Below are 23897 nucleotides of genomic sequence, written 5' to 3' on the forward strand. Positions count from 1 at the left end.
CCACACATTTCGACAAAGGCGCCGAGTGTATCACGCAGCCGGATAGCGGCTGATAATATGTACAGTCTTATTGTCCCACCTACCCGCTTCATCATACTTATTGCATGTATTCTCGCATCTATCCAGCTTCTTGTACAATGCTCTCCAATATCAACGTCCTACAGAACTCTTCTATACGGGGAAAAGCTGAAAGGCTTTTTGACGGTCAGTATCGTATTAGTGTCGCCTTGTGTGTGAGGAAGTTGTCTTATCTTGCGTGTGGGGTGACTGTGCGAGTTGATTCGATTCAGTTGGGGTCGAAATGGAAAGAAAAAAAAAAGATCGAAGTGTAAATCATCCCTTTTATTCTAGTGTTTCTTCAATCCTTCCAAGGTTGTTTCCAATTTCTATTGTCAATCATATCAAGAAGGGAACGAGAAACAAGAATTTTCGTTTTAGAAATTGATATCAACAATCGTATTTTTCACGTTTCCCGGAGCAAAATTCAATTTATAGAAAGAAATTTTTAAAAAATTTGAACTCAAATCATGATGGTGTAGTCGATTATTTTTTATCGCTTTATTTTTGAAATTATTTGAAAAAACCCAAATTTTAAAATGAAACTTTTTGATAACTTTTCAAAAAAAAGTTATGTGAATGTCGCAGCGGATGTGACCTTTTTTTTTGAAATCACCTTCTAATTTTGGGTTTACAAGTTAATTATGTTGCCTTTTCAATCGAGTTAGGTTTTCATTTTTTGAGCCGCGATAACGTTTTTGTGAGTAGTTTCCAAGCAGTTTCGTTATGAAATTCGTCGTTTTCAGACAATTTCAAGTATAGTGAAGCAATACTAAAAATTCGACTGGGCTTAAATATGGCTCAAATATTAAAGCGACAGTACAAATATTAAAGCGACAGTACACTTAAAAAGTGGCAAAAGTTTTTGTCAATAAATCATTTTCAAAATTTTTTTGAAAAGTTTTGGCGCTATAGGATCATAGGTTTTCAACATTTTCCCCACTACTAGACAGTGTAAAAACTATAATCTGATATCCTTTCTCCATTTTCAACTTGGTCTAACAATAACATTCCATGATTTTTTTTCAAAACAAGTCGTAAACGGAAAGGTTTAGAAAATAAACGTCACATGTTTTCCAACAAAAAAAAGTCCATTAAATTTTAACCTCTGTGACAGAAAAACAATAGGTCAAACTAGTGCGTCTTGAAAGTACCTCGTCTTGGATCTACATTGACCCAAATTAAAAAGATCATAACTATTCTCCTACGATAGACTGATAGACTAACAACCGTGAAATGTTCCATCATTTCCAATCAGTGATTAATCTGTGACGACCAAAAAGATGAAGACACACACGTGATTGGTGGGGGGATAAGGATGCGTTGAAGACCTTCCTTTGCCGTTAGTTTCGATTTTAACGATTTTATTTTCAAAGTTTCAGATATCACCAGCTGATGAGAATGGGGATACTTATATTGTTAGTTTCGACATTAAAGAGAAACCAAATGATACTTTGGTATGGGCAGTACACACCTCATCCGCTCCTTACGACATGGCTGTAATGACTGATAATTGCCGGCGTGTAAAGAAAAGTCCGCCCGTCGTGAAGAACATGCCGGTCACAGATTCAACCATCGCTGGCGACGGTCTGGCAGGCAACACGTTGGTGATTTCCGGTGATAACAGCGAGGTGAGGGTCACCAATCATTGCTGTGGACAGTTCTTGCAAGAATAGTTGCAGGTTCTGGCTTGCGCGACAGTTATCATACCTGGCAAAGAACTGATGCACGCTTCGTTTCACCAGGAACCGATTGAAGGACATGTTCATATAATTCCGATCAAAAATAATGCAGTATGAGCTTAAATTTGAAGATTTTTAAATGCATGGAATTTGTTTTAGGTTCGCCTGGTACCTGATCTCAAGTATATGCCAAAATATGACTACGTTGAACCGGAGAAGAAAATCATGACTTGGGCATTTGTGGATTCTTGTACAGCATTGAATGATTCTACCAAACTAACAGACTACAGTGAAGTTGGTGTCGACTCGAGAGCGACTTTTGTTTTCAGTAAGATTTATTGATTTTTTTTAAAGGAGGACTAACGGTTCGGACGATTTTGAACGAATAGACCCAAAATGTGATCAAATGAACTAATGTCGTAACAAAACTGCTCAAAACTTTTTCAACAGTGTTTTATGCCGGTTCAAAATTTCGTAAAAGTTACACTGATTTTAACTAAAATTAAAAAACGAATTTTGCCCACTTTTCTGTGTCACATCTGCCCGAAGTTGACTGTTACGGAATAATCATCTTCTTTGCATATTTTGGTAGTTTATCTCTTTTGATTCCGTTTATTACAATACATTGAAAGCCATCAGGTAGCCAAAAATCATTGAAATTGATTACCTATTGGTTTTAAATGTGCTTTAATAAACGTAATTGAATGATATAATATACCAAAATATACCATTAAGAATGATAATTCCACAAAAGTAAACTTCGAGCTGACACAGAAAAGTGGGAAAAATTCGAGATTTTAGCTAAAATCAGTGTAATTTTTTTGGAATTTCAAACCGGCATGAAAAATATTTGAGAAGTTTCTTTACGAAACTCGTTCATTTAGGTACATTTTAAGTCTAGATTTTCAAAAGCGTTCTAACCATTAATCCTCCTTCAATGTTACCACAAAAAGTCCACCAAAAAATAACCGTATCAAGTTCCTTGTGTCTTCTGTACTGTTTCCTCTAAGAAATTGAGAAAGTAATGTGATAATGGATGAAAACAAAGATCATAACCAACTACATAACTTATATTTCTTATTCAGCACTTCCGGAAAACTACACCTTGGAATCATTGGCTTTATATCGCGAAGACAAAATATTTGCATGCGCTGATATCGTGAATGTGGAACCGAGAATACTCAAATCTCTTGGAGTCACACTTCGCCAGACACACTATTTTGAACCAGTTATTGGATTGAAATCTCCACCGAAAGAGTTGCATATTAGGGATGATTGTTTAGATATTTCGACGGAGATTGTGCATAAAAACTATTTGAGCTATTATCCTTCGGTTAATATTTTCGGATCCGAATCAATTATGTTAAAGGTATATCCGGTGTCTAGTGGCATTTCATTGCTGGAATAACATTATTCAGAGTCTGGTTTTGAACAATTCTTGTAATGCGCTCCGACCACAGTTTGCTCGGCCGGCTGCAATTGCCAACTTCATACACCCTGTAATTGGAAGGTAATAGTAGGATTAGCGCAAGTGGGGAAATTATTAAATACTACTGAAAACAGTAAAACTTTTTGGAAAAAATTGAAATTTTTTCATTGACAGTGAAAAAGTGACAATTACGGAGTTTTAGAGCCTCCATGGGAGGCGGGCGCGGTTTCAGAGCTTAACGCCTGCCTCCAACCTGCCCGTCTCACGCCGGCCTCTAGTGTAAAAAGTGGTTCTTTTGCCGCGGCCGACACTTTTCGAGTTTCTCGCCGAACTATATAACAGCCGATAAATTAAGGTAAAACTACGAGACTTACACAGATGCAAAACTAAAGCTTACTCGATAAACTTGTTCCTTTCAAGTGTTCTTGTCCTAATTCTAAAAATACATTACAAAAATTTTAAGTTTGGCTAAAAACACTTCTTAAATTTGCTTTATTTTTAAATTACAGTTGTGGTTGAAATTTTCGAAAAAAATGTTTTAAGCAATCATAAAAGTTTCAGAATTGTACTCGTTGATACAGATGACAAAATTTTGCTCACTGGGGAAATTCGAAATATTTTTGATGAAATGTCCACGCGTGCAACTGTGTTGGTATGATCCATTCAATAGATTGAAGACATATTATTCGTTTAGATATCCAACAAAACTGCTGAATCGACATCTTGTGCACATACAACGTGCGAAACTTGTCATAAAGTTGAAAACGCTGCCGTCGTGGTCGGCAAAAATGAAAAAGCAGTGACAATGACTGGAGTTTTCAACTGGTTCAACATATCAGACATGAAGTCTGCCATAATTGATCTCGAATGGATGAAAGTTTGCGCAAACCTCACAGTTTTGCCTTCCGGAGCCCTCACAATGCATGCCATGGTGAAAAGAGTCGCTCCGTTTTCATCGGCTACCGTCGCCTCGCTTGTGGCTTTGGAATATCCGGCCAACAATTATACGGAGGTCTGATTCATTTTAATTTTGAAAAAAGTTGTAGCTTTTCATTTCCAGATTCTGATTAATAAAAAGCAAAAATTCTCCGACGTTCAAGCACATTTCCGTCCTCTCGATCGGAGTATCACAAGTGGTCCCCCATGTGGAGAACAGAATTTAGGAGGCGTCACAAAACTTCCTTGGGTTGAAGAACTAAAGAAAAATTTCATGAGTCACGAAAACGATTCCAGTGTGATTTTTGACGAACGGTTTGTCACCGGCGTGACGAGTATGCTTGGCACTTCAATTCTCCTCAAGGAAGGGAAGGATGTTTTCTGTGGACACTTTGAACCGCCCAGTGAAAGGACAGTCGCGTTTGCTGAACTTGGACATCCTTTTGATGGGTATATTAAAATGGTGAGCTCAATAGTGTATCACGAAAAAAAATACTTTTTTCTTATAATTAGTAAAAAAGTTTTTCTTAAAAATAATTGCACTCACTTGCAAGCTTTCGAATGACAATTCCAAAAATGTTGTAGTAATTTTTTTATTAAAACACCGTTGACTAGGTATTCCAACTGTAAGGTAAAAAATTTTCAGACACAATACACAAAATCGAATTGGGAATCCGGATTTCCTACTGAAATCTATTATTCTTTGAAGTACATGAATCAAATTGACCCCACAGTCAACCCGGTTTGTTACTTTTTTTTGAAAATAATAATGGGGTTCCGAGTGCGTTTATCCCTTTTTTTCAGATTTTTTGCTACAAAAAATGGCAAAAAAGGATGAAAATGCACTTGAATACCCTCATAAAGTTTTTAAATTTATCCTCCAAATTCAGGAATCAGTGACATGGGACATTGTGAGCGATCAAAACCTAACTTGCAGCTCTGCAGTTATTTTTAATCCGCTACAAGTAGATGTGAGTGGTTTTTTTTTCCGAAATCACATTTGCATTCACATAATTTCAGGAATCTGAATGCACTAGTCAGCGATATGAGTTTTGTCCCATCGGAAGTGCTTCAAACCGCTCAAAGCCGCTGCTAATGCACGCCCGCTGGCATTTAACTGCTCAGGGTTTTCCGCTATCCGGCCCTTATTCAGGTATGTGTATCACTCATAGGAGGCGGAATTCGAAGCGTGTGAAAAAGTCATGAAATGTTGATGTCGCCTTACCGTCTATTTTATTGCAGTAATCGGCAAGACACTCAGACTGCAATCGATCAAGAACCCAAACCAGATTGGCTGTTACCCAGTTAAAAAAGTCTCAGAGGTAAACAATAAATCAAACAAGGAACCAAAAGGGGCCCTAAGAAAAAATAAAATAAATCTACCCTAATTGACAGAAAACAGTCCCAAGATACCAAATATGAATGTAAAATAATTAATTTAAAAAATTCTAAATTTTGTATTATTTTTTTCAATTCTGGAAAATATTTGTGACAAATTCGATATTTGTAACCTAAAAACTATCGTTGAATATTCTCGTTTTTTAAGATTTTTTTATTATGTGACATTGATTGTGATTTAAAAATTATACACTGTTTAGAATTTTTTGATTTTCTGAAAAAATCAATTGGATTTTGATGTCAGATTTTTTGATGTCAGTTATCTTTAAAAAACAGTAATTTTTGATAATTGTACCCTACAAACTATACTTGAATATTCTAGTTTTTCTGGACATTTATTTATTTATTACGTGACATTTATTGTGAATTTAATAATTTAGAAATGTTCGATTATTTACAAAAAAAAAGTAATTTGTAATTAGATGCCAATTATTTTCTAACAAAAATAAGTGTTTTTTTTAAATATTCACAATCTCAAAACTATACTCGAATACTCTATTTTTACGTGAGAAAAAATCTTTTATTATTGGAAATTTATTGCAATTTAAAAAGCAATTAGAAATTTTCGATTATCTAAAAATGTTGGATTATGATGCCAAAATAAAACCATTTTTCAAAATTTTGGGCCGCCATAAAAAATTTCAAAAAACTAAATTCGTTAATTTGAGCTTATTTTCAGTCTATACATTCAAAATACCGAAAACCGTTAGTACACTTTTAAGCATTTTTGTCAATTGAAAAATGTATTGTAATATCTTGAAATTTGTCTAACCCCACGGCAAGTTCGTGCAAGACTATTTTCCACTAGGCTCATAGCGCCCCTATATTGGGAATACGGCATATTTCCAGGCAACTTTCCGATGGGTGGTTTACACCAATACTTCGCTGTCTACTGTGCAGCAAAAGATTTCTGACAAAGCCGGAGTTCCGTCATTCAAGGTATGAACAAGTTGAAAATATATTATTGCACATATATTTACAGGTAGAAGTTGATTATACAAGGGAACTCTATCAAACACGATGCACAATATTTAGAATCACAATTTTAGGTAAGTGCACTTTTTTGTAGCTACAGAAGTTCAAAGAGAGTAAAGAATTATTACCCACAACTTTTGTTTCAGAGAACGATGAAAAACTGGAACAAATCTTAGACTCTTTTGATGTGGAAGCAAGAAAGTTTATCAATGATACGGAGCTCGTTTGTAGTGAAACACAGCCGTTGACAGTCGATGCAACTAATGCAATATCACAGAATATTATCACATCCTCCACATCCTCACTGATATTTTCAATTCCCTTGCCAATATCCCTACTGTTCATCTTACTGGCTCGTTGTTTTCTGTAATTGTTTTTGACAATCGGTTCATCAAATACGTGTATAACTGCGTTTTTAATAATGATATATATATTTTTCCCCTGCTCACCCCGCCTCGGTTGAAAGATAAATCTGTAAATATGGAGCCGAGTAAGTGAAGTGGTTGCGTTCGTATAACGCGATTATAAACATCCGGTTGGTGATGTGCACATCAACAGGGGCTCCTACTCACTTCAGATGAGAGCTTCTTCTCTTTTTAGCAATTTACTACGTAATTCCACCTGTCCCGTTTTGAAGGAAATAAAACGTGAAACCGCCGTGTTAACTTTCGCAATGTGTTTTTTTTTGGAATTTGAAAAGTATTTATTTAAATTTTCATTTTACCAAATTAAACAATAATTGCAAAATTGAGAGGACAAAATTGAAAATTGATATCGTTTCAATTTTACACTATTATTTTTTCACACTTTTCTAACAAAATTTATGACGGTTCAAAATTCGGTCACTTTTCCGTATTGAAGCGGTTGGAAATTAACTTTTTCTGAAATATCATCATATTTTTTCTCATATTTTGGTCTTTTATCTCACTGTATTTCAAGGTGTTAATTCGAAAAAGTCAATTTCGAACAGCTTCAACACTGAAATTTAAGCACATTTTGGGCACAAATGTTTAAAATACCCCGAACCGTTAGTCTTTTTATAGATGGAGTTTTGCCCTAAGAAACGGAAAACGGTTCAAATATATCATAAATAAATTTGAACCAATTTATATAGTTTTTCTGAATTTTTTAGTAATTTTTTCAATTTTGCATAAAATGCGATAGGTTAAATTATTTTTATTCAATGTTTCGACTTTTTTTTTCGAAATTTTGAACTCTGTAGGTTTTGCCCTAAACGACTGAAAACAGTTCAAATGTATTAAAAATGAATCTAAAACGAGTTTATAAAAATTTTCTGAATTTTCCAACGAATTTGAAAAGGCTGAAATATTTCTGAACTTTCGCGCAAAATTTTGAACCGCCATAAAAAATTAAAAATTTTATTCTAGATATATCATTACAAAATTCGTTTATTTTAGCACATTTCGAATCTATCCGTTCAAAATTCCCCGAACCGTTACAACTTGTTGATCTAAAAGTGTTTCCATGTATTCCTGTGCCTCATTTTTTTTTCTCTCAACATTTCGCAACGACGCTCATGTACACACGACGCGTGTATACATGTCGTTACCCTGTATCTAGGCGAGCTGATATCTACTATCAGGATTCCGTGGAATTTTTGAGTAGAATTCATCAAATTTGTGTGAATAAATGTCACATGAAGACGGCAGTAAGCAACGCATAAATCGACCCTGTGTGGAAAGAAGGCGATGGAGAATGAGAGAGGAGGGGAAAGGGAACCTTATTTCTGGGTGGTGCCCCCGAAAACCACCATCGACAATTTTCTTTCACGTCAAAACTAGCAATGTTTCTTGCAGCGGGGGGCTAGGTGGGGCTCCAGAACTTTTCATGTTCCCTCTTCTTTTTTATACGAGCTATTATGACAAGTTGCACTGCTGCAGTACGTTGTACTTGAATAAAAAAAACGGATATTACTTTTATTTCTATAAAAACCGAATACAACACATGATAAAGAATATTCAAGTTAATTACCATAGTGCAGCACGTGAAAGTGTTATCTTTCCACGATATCCTGTGCACATGATATGGACTTCATTAGTGCACCTGGCTATTTTCAACATGTGCATCGGTTCTATTCTCCCTTTTAATTTGTAGTCATTCATTACTCTCATTTTCTCATATTATTTCCTAGACGTAAATTGATATGAGTAGTTGGTCCATTTTAAAACTTTAAAAGTTCTGTGATCCAAAATGTACTTCCCATTTTTCGGCACATTGAGGAATTTTTCAATACGCTTTTTCTCAACGTTGTGTCAAAATTTTATTTTTGGTTATATAAAAATTTTAAAGTTATATAGAAATGTAGAGAAGTGTTAATAATCTTAGAGACTAACTTTACTTTTAACTGAAAGTTTTTGAAAAATTGTGGTGGCCAGTGTTATATACACACCAGGATTGGAGCAACTTTTCAAAACTTTTTATTGAAAATAAAGTCATTTTAGAAAGTACTTATATTTCTATTTAAATTTCCAAAAAAAAAGCTTTGACACAACGAAAATAAAGATAATTTGTAATGATTATTATTAATTGGAAAACTTATTAACCTCAATTTAGTAGTTAAAAGGTGGAGTAGCGCCAATGAGGATATCTTTGAAATACTATTGTAATCTAATATTTAAAACAACCGAATAACAATAAAACACGGCAAAAAGTTGTTAATTTTCAAAAATTTTAGCACATTGCTAAACTTTAAAACATTATACGCTTTTTTATTTCTCTTCCAAATTATTCGCTTCCAGAGAAATGTCGCATGTTCCGACCCCTAAAATAAAATTAAAGTATAAAAATCTTATATAAAAATCAAATATTAGTAGTTTTGAACCCTTTTCCTCACTGCCGCTACTCTACTGTGGACGGGACCCTACCTTTTCATCAATTTAAATATATTTCGAGTTTGCCCTACTGTCGGTTCCATCTAATCTTCCATTATTATATCAAAACCAGTACCCTTCAAATTTTATAACAGCTACAAATTGTATGATTTCTCTTCAAACTGTATGCCACTAATGCTCACTTTTAAATGTTTATTTTATAGCTTTCCAAAATCGCAATCCAGCGAGGGGACACCGGCAGTGGTGTCCACTTCTGTTCCATTAGAAGGCCACCTTCGACAGCAGCATTCACACCGGTTACTTAGCGACGCGAGCCGTCTATTAGCGTGCAGAAGAAGGAGAGGGAGAGAGTGGTCACCAACTCGGAGAGCAGCATATAAAGCTTGACCCTTACGAGTCCCTGATATTCCGCCGACGGGTCGGGAATGAGGTGCACAATATGGCCGTTGTGGCTGTCACGACTATTAATATTATATTATTTATCAGTGCCGGTTATAGTCATTGCGCAGAACACCACCTGTTCAGGTATGTCTAATTTGATTTTTTTTTGTTTTAGTTTCTACTTTTTTTCATTTTCAGGAACCGTAGTTTTAAATGCAACTAAGGAATTACAGTACTTGACAACTCCTAACTATGAATTGAGTTATAAGTATCCTCCTTTTTTAGATTGCCGTTTTTTCATAAAAGCGCCAGATAAAACACGAGTTGTTGTAGAAATAATTGATATGGAAATGGAACCCAGAATATTTGACGAATGTTCTGATTATGTTGGTTTTGCAGAAGGTATGTCAATGTTTTCAAATCTTGTAGTGTAGTTCAGTGTATGTATAAAGGAAGCATGGAAGCCATAGATTATGCACTCTAAATCCAAAATAAAACCCGATAATTTCAGATGTGACCGAGAAAAATATTTCAAAAATGCTCACTCTTTGTGAAACTCTGACAAAGCGACAGGTACTTGAAAATACTATTAATTTAGAAATATTGAAGTTTCAGTATATATCATCAACCAACACATTGACCATTATTTTCCAGTCAGATGAGCTTATAGAATATCGAGGTGCAAGGTTAAGCTATCAATATCACGGTAAGTACTGTTTAAAAAAAAGAACAAAAAAATCAAATTTCGTAGTTTTTAGTAAAATTTAAATAAAGAGTGGTTTGGAATAGGTATGTGCTTAAATGAACAAATTTAGTAATGAAACTTTTCAAAAAATGTTCAAAATTTTTTATTATGGTGGCTCAAAGTTTGAAAAAAAGGTCAATTTTATGTAGTTAAATTAAAATTTTGACAACTTATCCGTGTCGCAGCGGTCCGAAATTGGTTTTTTTTACGAAATATCACTTTATTGCATATTCGGATAGATTTTCTTACGTTAGTTCGTTGATTAATAGTAAGGAACAATCAGCCGGCCTATCGCTGCCACTCGCGGCTCAAGTAAAGAGCGACGCGGAACCCCGAACGTGTCGGACGCCGCGGCGTTCTCACATCGAAGCCTTAATGATCATTCAAAAAATTGATTTTCGGACCGCTGCGACACGGGAAAGCGGCCTAAGTTGGAGAACCGCTAAACAAAATTTTTGAAAAAAATTGAAAATTTTAGAGATATTTCATTACGAAATTCGTTCAAGTGAGCACAATTAGAGTCTATATAACTGAAATACTGCGGCATGTATTTAGAAACCTGAAATTTCTGAATAGAGCACTAGCAATATGACTTCTGGGAAAACTTACAAGTCTTAGAGAACAAATTGAGATTTAGATAACTAACTCCCTCTTTTAAAAAATTTGTCTTAGATATTACCACTTGCCCTCCTGGTTGGACTGAGCTATCGGACGGCAAATGCGTGAGACATGAGATTGATCAAAAGACTGACTGGATCACGGCTCAGAATCGTTGCATGGAACAGCAGAGCAATCTCATCACGATAGAAACTGGTGCCAAAACCACGGAACTTGAAAGTTGGTTTGGTGCAGGCTTTTTCTGTCATTTCCCAAAATTTGCAGATTTATTTAAAAGTGTTCCCACGAGGTTTTGGACTGGAGACACGGATGCAACAACCGAGGGATTGCTTGTCGGAATCAATGACAGAGAAGCTCCAAACATCCCAGGGTAAGCATAGTTTTCTCACGGTATTCATTCTAAAAATTGGTTTAAGTCGTGAATCCGGAAATAGTTACACTGACAATAACGACAATAATGATTGCATGACTGTCCACTTCGGTGATAATCAACCTTTTCGAATGGATGGTTGTGCGTCTTTCAATGCATATATTTGTGAGATGAAGAAAGATGGAACGACTGTCCTGTACCCGCCACCGGTTCAAAACATCCAAGATGGATCCAACTCTCACAATTCAGCATACGCACTTTGGCTTTTGCTGTTTTTAATTGGGTTACTGTTTTTGACAATAATGGCGTTTTTGTGTTTCAGTGAGTATTCTTATTTCCCTCATGATTTTTTTTCTTCAACACGGTTGTTTTAGTGTGCTGGAAACAAAAGGACGCAAGAGTTCACACGGAAACTTCCGGCGTTCAGCAGAATGCATTCATGAGCGAGACTACTCATCGCATAGATCAACAATCCAGAACATCTGGAAATGGGCAACGTAAGTTGGTCTAAAAAAATGCAACTTGTATAGCAAAATGTTTTAGTCACTTCGGTCAATAATAAAAATTATCTCAATCAACGAATAAACGCGTAATAAACTACGTGATAAACACTGAAAAGTTGTCAAATTTTGAAGTTTTAGCTAAAAATATATTTAACTTTTTTTTTCCAAAACTTTGTGCGCCCATAACTTTTTTTGAAAAATTTTCAGAACGTTTCATTACGAAATTTGGTAGTTTTGGAACACATTGGGTCCAAAAAACCAGTCTCAAATTTCAATACTCCACTTTTAAAAGTTAAAGACAATTTTTTTGGATTGACAACGTGTTATAAAAAGCATGCTTTATAACAATTTCCCCCTGGCGCTACTCCGCATTTAAAACGCCAAAATGTTAACTTCTACAAACCTCTTATTTTAGTATAAGGGTTTTTAAATATTCTCTTGGAAACTCCACTTTCATACATATAGAAGCTTTTTTTTTGTTTTCAGAAATTGCTCCAGTAGCATCTTCGTCTGGCGGAGCCAACCGTACATCTCGAAATTCGCCAATCAATGTCCCTATTGAAAACAATAGACCAATCAAGAAATTTCCAATGGCACCAGTTCCGAATCGCTTACCAATGGCTGAAGAACCATCTGGAGGATCGGAGCATGTTGTGGAAACAGGCATACTTGGAGCTAATAATGATGATGATGTTGAATCGGTCAGTGCTGCTCCGAGAGCTCAAACAAGAACACTCCCACCAATGCCAACGAGAGAAGGAACGTTCCAGAGTATTAATACGAGGTCAGCAAAAAAAATGCCGTTCTAGGAGTCATGAACACTCTATTTTTTTCAGAGATGGTAGCACCATGAGGACACGAAGAAATAAAGAACTATTTGAGCGACCTGTGATGCATGTTCTTGACAATGTATCTGCAATATCTCTAGATGAATTTTGGAGCAATAAAAAACCCTGAGTGACCTGCAGCTCAAAATGCCACTCGGTTTAGGGTTTTGTTTAGATCAGCGGGTTTTATGCAATTTATTATTTAATAACTATTCTCACATGGATTTTTTGTTCTCATCACTAACCAAACTGCCGAAAATTCATTTGTCTTTCTTTTTATGAAAATATATCAATTTATAATTTATCTTATAACTTTTCTTCATCTCATAAATGCAAAAAAGGACATTAAAACTTCAGATCACAAAAACAGTAGGTGCTTTGAATTGGGAAACAAAAAAAAACTATTTGACAAGAAAAATGGCATTAAAATGATGGAAATTTTCGATATCAAACAATATCGTACGCGTCAGATTTTGGTGATATATCTTCATATTTGACCGGCGGTAAAGCAGTTGGCATAATGACACATTTGAAGAATGTTCGGTTTCTTCGTAATCCTAAGAAATTCCTCCAGTTTGCTTTGAATCCTTTATTCAGTCGTTTTCTGGCGCTCGTGTTTTTCTTAGATCCCGTCAGTTTCTGAAATTTATTGGTTTTTTTTTACGAAAAAATCATTTTAAAAATGTAATCTTACTAAGTAATCAATGTAAGTGCATCCGATTGAAATCAGATAAATATTCCATGAAGTCAGACCGCCAACCATCACCAGAAGAATGCCACTCAGCAAGTAACAGAACACAACTGACGTTCGAGCAAAACCTGAAGTAATTGAAAAACGTTTTTCAATTATTTTGAAGTACAAAAATACACAAAAAATATAAAATCAGACATATAACCGCTTAAGTTTTATTTTTCTGCAAAAAAATATGCCCCAAAAGAAATGAATGGAAAATGTATTAAAAATATTTTTTTGGGCCCGATATATACTAAACAAGTACCGAAAAAATTCCTGCGAAAAATTCAAACTCAACTTTCAAAAAAAAAATCTTTCTCAATTCAGGGGTATATTTTTGATGTCATTTAGTGTCAAAATATAGAAAAAATTTTTTGATTGATTTGAAAATGAGATTAATTTTAATTTACAAACGACGAATTATTGTAATTTTTAGCTACTAGCACAATCTCAATAACTAAAACAACCGTTTATTCACGTAGTACCAGGTTGTCACATAACGGTTTGATCTATAAAAAATGCGAGAATTTTTCGCCCAAAAATATGTGACGTCAGTGCGTTTTTAACCATGCGAGATCAGTTGAGAACTCTGCGTCTCTTCTCCCGCATTTTTTGTAGATCTACGTAGATCAAACCGAAATGAGACAATCTGACACCACGTGTTCTTTTCAGATCAAGCAAATACTTTTCTATGTTTTGACATTTAATTCAAGTTAAATATATTGCAGTAGCAAGACGCCCGTTTTCAAAAACCGGTCGTTTGGGCAAACTTTGCAAACTTGCCGTGGTCGTCGAACTCGCTAAATTGCAATATTTTTTTGAGCTCAAAAAGTGCCAAAATTAATGGAAAAAACTAAGTGCAAAAACTTTCGTTTATTACCCATTGGCATGTATACATATTTTTACCATTCACGATACTTTTTCTTAGAATTTTCAATCCATACAGTTTTCCTGCCCATTAAATAATGTTCGCCCCAAACACAAGTGTTTATTCTTCTATACAAAACGAAAAGTCAGAATCACTGACCGTCATAATCGCAAATAATGTCCTGAAGTGGTGCATGTTCTAGTATTGTCGTGCAATATGTTGTTTGAGAAGACTCCTGAAAGAATACACTTTGAATTTACCACATACCAAAAAAACTGTACAAACTTACTAAGAACAAATGATCGGAAAACGACTGATATCCGGCTATAATGATTGTGGCCGCCGCAAGTGTCAAATTTGCAATGAATAGAAAGAAATGGCGATGGTTGTGTAACCCAACACACTGGTTGATCCAAATACAGTGGTGATCCATCCCAAGTACACATTTCTCGCACACGGAGCAGTGATGAGCGTTATCGCTTTTCCAGTAATTGCACTTGGAGCAAAATGAATCGCCTTCTTCCTGACAAAAACGTAAAATTTTTTAATCAAATGCGTTCATTTTACTCACTCCAGGATTTGCAACTGGTGGTATTGTCCTGGCTTTGTAGTAATGATATTGGATGTTGAATAAGAAATACAGGCCGCAAGTGCCGAGCAGCAAGAGTAGCCAGGCAGGTTTGTATCTAAAATAATACAAGTTTTTCGAGAACTGTTAAGTGTGAAGGTTGAGTAAAAAATTTCAAAATGTTCAGCAAATTGGTAAGCCGACAAATTGCCGATTTGTCGAATTTGCCGGTAAGACGGCAATTGCCAAAATTTTACGTCGAATTGTGTTTTTGCATTTTTATTTGGAAATTTCAGAATTTAAATTTCAATCTGCGAAATTGTACGCATCCTATGAATGTTCCTACAAAGAGGCACAGTTTAACTGTTACCGTCTTTGAAAAAAATCCCTAAAAATATTTTTGGCAAAACTGATATCCGGCAAATCGGCAAACCGACAATCTGCCGATTTGCCGAACTTGTCGACGAACGGCAATTGTCGCCCACCCTTGGTTTGTACATCTTTTTCGTAATTACTACAGTGTTCTCAAAATTACCAGAAACTAAACGGGACAGTTTATATATATGTTTTTTTTTTAATTGCATATGCACAAAATTGACAATCGAAGAAAAGTTTCATAAAAACAGCGTGGTGTGTTTGACTTTTTATTAATAATAGTTTTTCAACAAAAAAACTCACAGTTGTTCATATGGAATGATTATGAAAAAGGATGTGAAGGCTAGAAATGTGGAGATGAAGTATACGAAGAACACCAGAAACTGAAAAAAAAATAATTTGGTTTAGTGTAAATTTTCACATTTTTTGTTGTTATTGTTTAACTTATCTGCAGATGAGGTTTTTCTCATGTTTCAATTAACCGTGCAATGAATTTTTTCAAAGAAGAAGTATCAGTTCTGGGTTTTCTTGAGCATATACACCAAAAATTTAAAATTTCATAATAAATACAGGCTTTTAGCGCACAAGTACCGATGTTTGTGTATTAATATTGTTTTAGAATAATTTTTGCTTATTAAGGCTACTACATAAGTAACAAACATATTTATCAATTATAAATTTTCTGTTCAAATACTTACTTTTCCAATCTGCCGCATCGATGAGTTCGCAGCTTTGACCATGGGAATAAACGTTCCATCATCAATCTTCCTATCAATGAAGTCGCAAAAATGATTCATTTTATCTGAAACTGTATCAGCTTGAAAAAAAAACAACAACAAATCGGCAAGACACTTTTACTTACCATGACACATGTTTCCTTTTCTTCCGTTAAAATTGTATTCCCATCGTACTACTCTTCCCTGTCTTCTTTGAATGGAGGTTCGCCTAGAATAGTGTGTGCCGACGCTTTAGACGGCCAGCAGTGCGCACAGGCCAATCATGCCGGTCATACAGAGTACCCATTGTATGAGAGAGTGCAGACACTGCATTGACCAAGCTAAAGTGTATTGTGGACAGTGATGAGGTTGGATGACCAGTGACGAAGCAGAATGGAAATAGTGTAGGGTTACGAAGAGAGCCTAGATACGCAGACAAAACATAGAGACAGAGAGTGGAGAGGCATCGAAGGGTTGCGGACAGCAAAACATTGATGAGAAATCAAGCCGTTCTGTCATTTTTGGCTCTCATTCCGTTTATACCCATATAACTCTAACGTTTATTTTAACTGAAGTTATTTTTTTGGCAGAGTAGCGCTAGTGAGGAAATTGTATTTAAAAAAACCAATCTCCTTATGCCAAATTAACCAAATACCATAATAAAACTTGTTTTTTTTCAATAATAAATATTTTTTATTTTGTCTGAATTTTGTCTGAATTTTGTCTTTTTATTTTATCAGAAAGTGGCATTTGCTAAGTTTTTGCCACCTTTTTGGATGTCGTCGATCAAAAATTGTTTTACTTCAAGTACTTATAGATTAGTTAAAAGTTCATAAATTAAAACAGCTAAAAACATGATATTTTTCAGTAAAAAATGATTCATGACAAACTACCAATATTTCAAAAACAAGGAAGCTACCAGAAATCCATAAAAACCTTAAAAAACGATTCTTGATTAGGTAAAATATACTGAGATTTTTTTTTTGAAGAATGCCGGTCTTCATTTTTTGTGTCTTGATTTTCAAATGAAAAGATATGTTTCATCGCTCTTACTAAAATTATATTAAAAAAAGAGTAACGGTTCTGAGTTTTTTGAAAGTACGGACCCGAAATGTGCTCAAATTAACTTGGAAAAAATTGTCCCATTTTGGCTCACGTGGTGTCAGAGTGTCTCATTTTGGCTTGATTTACGTAGATCTACAAAAAATGCGGGAGAAGAGACGCAGAGTTCTCAACTGATTTTGTATGGTTAAGAACGTGCTGACGTCACATATTTTTGAGCAAAAAATTTCCGCTTTTTTGTAGATCAAACCATGACGGCAAAATTGGAGATTTTAGCTTTAAATAGCCCAATTTTTTAAAAAAATTTTAAACCACCATAAAATAGTTTAAAACACTTTCAGAATTTTTGAAGTTTGCTTACTTATTTGAATCATTTTTAATCTAAACGATCAAGTATTCAGTTTCCTTGAAGGTTTTTTGGCTATGAAAAAATATACCGTGATAAAATCAATTTTCACTTTAACTTCCAATTTCTTCTGCCTCATTTCAATCCAATCCGTCAATCTACGTCATATTCTAATTTCCGCGCCTCTGTTTCATTTTCCGAAGGCGACAACATTAAGCTTTTGGAAAACAACTGAAAGAATGTGGGTTGTGAGCAACATGAAATTGACGCTGCCTGCTGCTTCATTTTTCGTGCATTCGTTTTGACTACCAGGCACTACCAGGACGTAGAAGAGCAGCAACGTCCTATTGATTTTGACCAAACATGTTCTCTGTTGGATAATCGGTTTTTTAACACATTTCGGAATGTCATTCCGTTTTTTAAAATATATTTTTTACTTCTAATATTAGCTTTTTTTTCAAAATATTTAATTGTCAAAAAACATTTAGAAAACTTTTTGAAAAGTTTCATTACAAATTCTGTTAATTTGAGCACATTTTGCAAAAAACGTTTAAAATTTCCAACCAGTACTCCTCCTTTAAAAAAATTTTCAGTGTTGGTAAATTTCCAAATGTTTCAAATATGTGATGAAATTGTAGAAGGCTACTTCTAAAATTACGATGAGTGATAACTCAGTTTTCACCACTTTTGACTGTAAATTAAAACATTTAAAAATGCTTCAAAAACTTATTTCTTGGTTTCCGCCATTTACACATCATACTCATGTTCCTTTTTTCTAAAACAATATTTTTTAAAACTTCTGATTATTTTTTAATAAAATTCCTATTTTCAGCTTTCAAAATGAACCGAGAACTTGGATTTACCTGTTTTGAATCTTTGATTAAAAGCCCAAGCACCAACAAAGAAGACATCAGAAAAGCATTGCAAATTTTGGCGAATGGATTTTCTGAAGAAACGATTCGTTATATATTGGGATCTTTGCTTCAGTAAGTGGACCTTCTTCTTTTTTTCAAAAAAAAATTGTTACAGAGACTACATCAATGAATCAACCATGTGCTACTGGAAGAAAGCTTTGGTAAAACTGATACCAGAAGACAGTTTCAATGAGGTATTTCAAGCCAATTGAGTAGCCAAAACTTTCATTATTTTCAGTACCGAGCAGATTTGATATTCAATGCTCCTCCTGTTCTCTGGACAAAGCTCGGCGCAGCAGCTGGTAAACACATAACTGGCATTGTCATGGAAAAGGATGAAGAATGCTATGAAACAGCTATAAACAAGTTTGGCGACATTGTGTTGGAAATTGCGCGCGGTGAGTAGTTATTTGATGAAACAATTTTTGTGAAATATTAATTATTTTTTTTAGATATTCGCATAAATAATCGATGGCGGATTCAAGATGTCAAAGACAGCCTGCAATGCCTGAAATATTTAATTTGCGAATTGAGACCACAACTACCACCACTAGCGAATGCTGAGCTAAATAGCTGTTTCCTTTCAGTAAGTGTTTGTGTTTGAAAAATGTAGTACCCCACGAAAAATTGGTAATCCACCAAATTTTGTAGAATTTAAAAGTGGGATAGCGCCTGTAGGGAAATCGCACCACAATGACCACAATGACAGAAATTTTTTTAAAATGTTGTTTATGATTTTTTGAAAATTGAAAAAATCTCAGTTTTGACCACTTTTTGGAAGTACCAAACAATGGAAACAATCGAAACTGAAAAAAAAAAATGCAGTGCAGTTCATTAAACAAATAACTTTTCAAAAAATTATTAAAATCAATTTTTCAGCTAGCCAAAAATGTCCGTCTGGGCCGCGAAAATTTCTTCCTACTGATATCTCTTATAATTGTTACTGAAAACTTTTCGTATCAAATGCTGGAGGCTTTAACATACCACGTTTCAAAAAGATGGCTGAATCTGGGAACCGCCGTTGAGTTTTTGAACATAAAAAGAAATGCCACAACAATTGAGGAATTGGGAAATTTCAAAGAAATGGATATAGATCGAATCGAAACGAATTTCGTTGTAGCAGTGCGTTTTTTTTTCAAGAATGTATTTTTCTTTCTACTGTGTGGTCAAGCTTTCAGATGCTCCAAAACAGAAATGCCTACGAGATTCAATACTTCATGAGTCAATTACAACTAAATAATTCAGTATCGGATGAAATTTTGGCAGACAGTGCACACCGTCATTTAATTGAACTAGATATGACACGTCAGAAAAATCCAACAAATCACGGACTTATTTTCTTTTCCCGCCAAAGTGTGCTCATAAAGTACTTCCCCAACTATCGACAAAACGTGTTCGATGAGCTGATGAAGTTTGCAGTTTTAGAGCCAATGATGGATGAAAAACAACGTTGCGTATATTACACGGTACAGTTTTTAAAACTCATCAAAACATACAAGTTTATAATTTTAGTGCCTCGCTGCAGTGTGTCCCAAAAAGGAGCAACATCACCAGAATAGTAATCCGGAACTTTTCAAACTTCTTTTCAAACGACTCATGAAGTTTCTACCAGATGTGCACGCAGAAGGGGTTAATTGAAGGATTTATGAGCAAGTAAATCTAATTTAATTTTTTAATTTCAGATTGACCAAGTGTTTGGTCCATTTGAAATGGTTTTGCACTGTCTGTATAACCTGTACCAAATAGATACAAAATTAAAAGCAGTTATGACTGAAATCGATCCAGACTGGCAAGAAAAGTAAGTGGTTTAATACCTTTGAATTTTTTTTTGTGTGTTATCTAAAAAAATTATACTATTCTTTTTAAAGGCCAGTGGGGAAATTTCTTTTAAACATACCATAATTACTAAATAAAGTATTAAGTTGCAACTCAAGTTCTTGGTTTGTTTGAAGAATCTGAGCAACCTTTTTTCGAAAAAATTCAAACTTTTCTTATTTTATTTTCAGAATCGCAAAGGAAATTGATTTCCACATTGTAGCAAATGCAAATAATGTGTACAACTGGGGACGTTTTAGTCGTCATTTTAATCATCATGAGAGACAGCGATACCAACGTGAGCAATACATTATTGTAAATACAGGGTATGTAAATTGGATAATTTTTTACTTCAGAAAAAAATCTGTCTATTTTCAGAAAACTTCTCGTCTATATGCTTGGTGTAATCAACAACGACGTTCTTCAAGTTGAGCCAAGTTTCATGAGCCCTTTGAATATTTTTAAAGGTAGAGTTGAGAATAGATTTATCAAATTTTTTTGATAACGTTGCAAAAAGTATCATGACAAAGACAAGGTGCGTGAGCCTTGCAGACGAATGTTTCACTTCAAAAAATTTCAATCAAGACTTAAGAATGCGTTTTTAGTGTCAGAATGACAATTATTTACATTGGATAAAGCTTTATGAAAATGTATTCCAAAACATGATAAAACCTTCAGTAATTTTGAGACAACTCAGCATTTTTCAGAACTATTTTGAATTATTTTTTCCTTTTCGAAAACTGAGCAATCTGTAGCATATTTCAATTTTCAGGCTACAAACTTACCGATGGATTCAAAAATTCGTTTCCAATCTTTATGACAAAAACTCTCAGCCGACCTGGTGGTCGTGTACCTTTGCTCCATCGGATCACAATGAATTATGATCGGATTTTTGGCAATAATCAAAATGTTGAAACCGAAATTACAAGACATTTGAGGCATTACTGGCCCATATTTCAACTCAATAACAATAATGATCAGGAACGAATTCATTTGGAAGAGCAAATGCGTCACGTTCAAATTGATCGTCTCACAGACGCAGATTCGTTTGGTGTTCCATATTTTGTGGAGTCTGAATATCCCTATGAATCGGATGATTCTTCCGACGAAGATGAAGAGGAAGTTATCAGTCCAGTGTCGGCTGCTTGAAAATTGAACAACACTTCAGAGATATTTCGTTTTCCGTTGTTTATTGTTTCATTTTTCAATGTTTTCACACCTGATCTTCATCTCTTTTTTCATTTCTCTGCGCACACTAAGCACACAACACCAGCCTTTCTCATCGATTTTTTGCGTTGTTCAGCGGAAACTAGCTGTCCAGTCTGATATATTGTTCTGTATACAAATTTTTATCCAAATTGTCAATTTCTAACATATTTTGTTGTTACAGTTTTGTTTTTTTAAAACACGTATCATAAATTTTGTAAATAAAAGTTTGAAGCTCAATTTTCTTGAAGTTTCCTTGAGATTTTATTTCACTGGTTTCTAACCTACTGCTATTTACATTTTTGTGAACATTTTCTATTAAAACTCACAACAATTCCAGATGTCCGTCGCCTGGAACGTACAAAACGGAGAGATCGATGCAGTGAAGCAGAGCGTCAACGAGAAGAACGTTCACGAGATCTACAACGGCCGCACCGCCATTCAAATTGCCGCCGACTACGGACAGACTTCTATCATTGCGTATTTGATTAGCATTGGAGCGAATATTCAGGTGAATCAGCACGATATTCAACAATATGCATTTATGTTTGTTGATTCAGGATAAGGACAAATACGGAATCACACCGCTGTTGTCTGCCGTGTGGGAAGGACATCGCGACGCGGTGAAGCTGCTACTCCAAAACGTGAGTATTTTATGGTGCAGTAGCGCCTGTCGTGTGCTAGTAAGCTTAAATTTTACAGTGAAACTTTCCAGAATAATTTTATTCGCTGTCAAAAACGGCTATTTCTCAGTTTTCGCCTCAAAAAATTTACGAGTAGGCGAAAAAAAAGGCGATTTTTGAACTCATCAAATAATGTTTCAAATATTCTAAAAATTCAATCATTGCTCTTCATCTTACAAAAAATCTAGAACTTTTGTAATTTTGGCATTTTACTTTTTGAGAAAACCATAGCACTGTTACGTGTTCGAATTTCGAGGCTGTTTAAATATCAACAGTTGAAACGTAAGTAGGCATTAAAATTCGAAATAAAATTTTTTTGATCGACAACTTCCAAAAAGTGGCAAAACCTGAGATTTTTCCAATTAAAAAAAAATAATTTAAAATTTAGATTTTTCTTTAATATTTTTATTATGATAATTGATCATTGTGGTGTCATAGCCATTTTTTTTTAAGGCGGAATAAAGAAAAAAAAATACTTTAAAATATTTTCTCAAAATTTTAGAAAATCGAAGGTTATGATCGAATACAACAGTAATAATTAATTTTTTTAAATGATTTTTGTAAATTTGCAAAAATCCAAAAAACTGCCGAATTAAATTTCAATTCCCGCGCAATTGAGTGACGTCATGTTTGACTATTTGGCGTTTTCTGGCTAAATACAGTTTTTCTTGAATTTTTCTGTAATATTTGATTTCAAATACCGTTTATTAAGTTTTCAAACATTTTCCAGCAAAAAAACCATAAATAAAAATCCTTAGTCAATTTTGCAACCAATTTTGCACTTCTTTTCGCAATTTTCTTTTGGGTTATTAGAAATTCTCTATGGAAAAATGTTTGCAAAATTGACAAGCGGCGTATAAATATTGAAGTAATACCGATGAATTTAGCCAGAAAACGTGATTTTGCCAAAAAATTATGTCACTCATTTGCGCGGGAATTCGAATTTATTCATGACTTGTTTTTCGATTTTTGCAAAATTGGAAAAAAAATCATAAAAAATTAAAATTTTTTTGCACATTACTTCACCTTTAGAACAATTTCCCCACTGGCGCCACACCATCTCAAAAAGTATTTAACAATTAATAAAAAATAAACATAAATGAGGTACATATACCTAATCAACCGTGGTTTGAAACGGATTCCTCGCCCTAACTTAACCTTTAACATGAAAATTACATTTTAACAATTATACAAGTTTTATTAGATACAAGCTTTTTTGAAGTTTAAAAAAATTACATAATATTCATATATCAGTTGCTTTTCAGGGTGCGGACCGTTCGATACACGCCCCAGACGGCACGGCACTCATCGACTGCACCGAGGAGGAAGACATTCGTGAACTTCTTAAAAATTGAGCATATTTTACTTTAATACATGCATAAGTATATTTTATCAAGCATTCGCTAATTTATTCACCATTAAATCTCGATTGCGGCATTTTGTGTACTTTTTTACTTTTTTATCTTCTTCCAAATGTGGAATTTTCATGTTCACTTCTTTTTCTCTCTTTCGCTTTTTAGTTTCATTGTGATGTCAATTTCAATCATCGATCTTGTTCCTTCCCCCCATTCATTGAAATCCTGTCACATATGTGTCTGTTTCCGATGCGTTTTCCTTATTCCGTTGCTTATTTCGTTCATCCACATATTGTCTCGGTTCTCTGCTTTTTTTGTTGCAGCTTTAAATTTGCTTTATCACCCAACTGTGTGTCTTATCACCGTACACCCGTCCATATAAATAATAAAGGTGCTTGCTTCGAGAAAACATTTCCATTTTGGTTTTGATTCTATTTTGTCAATGATCGCGTACAACAATCGGATTATTCGTATTTGAACTGC

The 23897-nt window shown here is 34.5% G+C and overlaps 6 protein-coding genes and 3 non-coding genes across 10 annotated transcripts; 6 read left to right on the forward strand and 3 right to left on the reverse strand.

Annotated features, from left to right (window-relative positions):
* Positions 1-2: 2 nt before the first annotated feature.
* F47G3.1 (Bravo_FIGEY domain-containing protein) lies at positions 3-7137 on the forward strand. Its single transcript, NM_001373241.2, has 16 exons — positions 3-204; positions 1440-1688; positions 1740-1850; positions 1899-2067; positions 2825-3108; positions 3158-3249; positions 3730-3820; positions 3863-4180; positions 4229-4567; positions 4751-4846; positions 4995-5075; positions 5125-5257; positions 5347-5426; positions 6352-6441; positions 6485-6551; positions 6624-7137. Exons 1-16 carry the CDS (start codon positions 58-60, stop codon positions 6845-6847), a joined length of 2571 nt encoding a protein of 856 aa, NP_001359932.1. The 5' UTR covers positions 3-57; the 3' UTR covers positions 6848-7137.
* On the reverse strand, positions 3390-3535 carry F47G3.5. The gene has a single exon (NR_070494.1). It is a non-coding gene; the product is annotated as an Unclassified non-coding RNA F47G3.5 (non-coding RNA).
* F47G3.7 lies at positions 3399-3545 on the forward strand. Its single transcript, NR_070495.1, has one exon. It is a non-coding gene; the product is annotated as an Unclassified non-coding RNA F47G3.7 (non-coding RNA).
* Positions 7138-8143: 1006 nt separating the features above from the next.
* On the reverse strand, positions 8144-8285 carry F47G3.6. The gene has a single exon (NR_070496.1). It is a non-coding gene; the product is annotated as an Unclassified non-coding RNA F47G3.6 (non-coding RNA).
* Positions 8286-9532: 1247 nt separating this feature from the next.
* Positions 9533-13077, forward strand: C43H6.6 (C-type LECtin). The gene is made up of 10 exons (NM_076032.4): positions 9533-9854; positions 9909-10112; positions 10222-10283; positions 10326-10416; positions 11128-11292; positions 11338-11443; positions 11490-11764; positions 11818-11940; positions 12433-12730; positions 12783-13077. The coding sequence occupies exons 1-10, from the start codon at positions 9755-9757 to the stop codon at positions 12901-12903; spliced, it is 1545 nt and encodes a 514-aa protein (NP_508433.2). The 5' UTR covers positions 9533-9754; the 3' UTR covers positions 12904-13077.
* dhhc-9 (Palmitoyltransferase) lies at positions 13061-16286 on the reverse strand. Of its 2 annotated transcripts, none has more exons than NM_001374977.3 (8): positions 16180-16286; positions 16016-16125; positions 15621-15700; positions 14946-15060; positions 14664-14897; positions 14534-14609; positions 13468-13592; positions 13061-13412 (listed from the first exon to the last, which is right to left on the reverse strand). In NM_001374977.3, the coding sequence occupies exons 1-8, from the start codon at positions 16187-16189 to the stop codon at positions 13221-13223; spliced, it is 942 nt and encodes a 313-aa protein (NP_001362080.1). In that variant the 5' UTR covers positions 16190-16286; the 3' UTR covers positions 13061-13220. The 2 variants fall into 2 exon arrangements, with proteins under 2 accessions (NP_001362080.1, NP_508435.2); NM_076034.6 differs by having other exon boundaries at positions 13062-13412; positions 16016-16119.
* Positions 16287-18273: 1987 nt separating this feature from the next.
* C43H6.4 (PH domain-containing protein) lies at positions 18274-21614 on the forward strand. The gene is made up of 11 exons (NM_076035.9): positions 18274-18427; positions 18471-18549; positions 18594-18753; positions 18808-18941; positions 19235-19477; positions 19534-19821; positions 19868-19984; positions 20038-20153; positions 20362-20496; positions 20549-20637; positions 20943-21614. Exons 1-11 carry the CDS (start codon positions 18282-18284, stop codon positions 21317-21319), a joined length of 1884 nt encoding a protein of 627 aa, NP_508436.2. The 5' UTR covers positions 18274-18281; the 3' UTR covers positions 21320-21614.
* A 102-nt stretch (positions 21615-21716) lies between these two features.
* mtpn-1 (ANK_REP_REGION domain-containing protein) lies at positions 21717-23817 on the forward strand (the record flags this gene model as incomplete). The annotated part of the gene is made up of 3 exons (NM_001392734.1): positions 21717-21887; positions 21937-22020; positions 23325-23817. 3 exons carry the CDS (start codon positions 21717-21719, stop codon positions 23412-23414), a joined length of 345 nt encoding a protein of 114 aa, NP_001379799.1. The 3' UTR covers positions 23415-23817.
* Positions 23818-23856: 39 nt separating this feature from the next.
* On the forward strand, positions 23857-23892 carry C43H6.12 (uncharacterized protein; the record flags this gene model as incomplete). Its single annotated transcript, NM_001361784.1, has 1 exon — positions 23857-23892. The coding sequence occupies one exon, from the start codon at positions 23857-23859 to the stop codon at positions 23890-23892; it is 36 nt and encodes an 11-aa protein (NP_001348799.1).
* Between the last annotated feature and the right edge of the window lie 5 nt (positions 23893-23897).

This window comes from Caenorhabditis elegans, chromosome X, assembly GCF_000002985.6.
Source record: "Caenorhabditis elegans chromosome X".
Taxonomy (NCBI): Eukaryota; Metazoa; Nematoda; class Chromadorea; order Rhabditida; family Rhabditidae; genus Caenorhabditis; species Caenorhabditis elegans.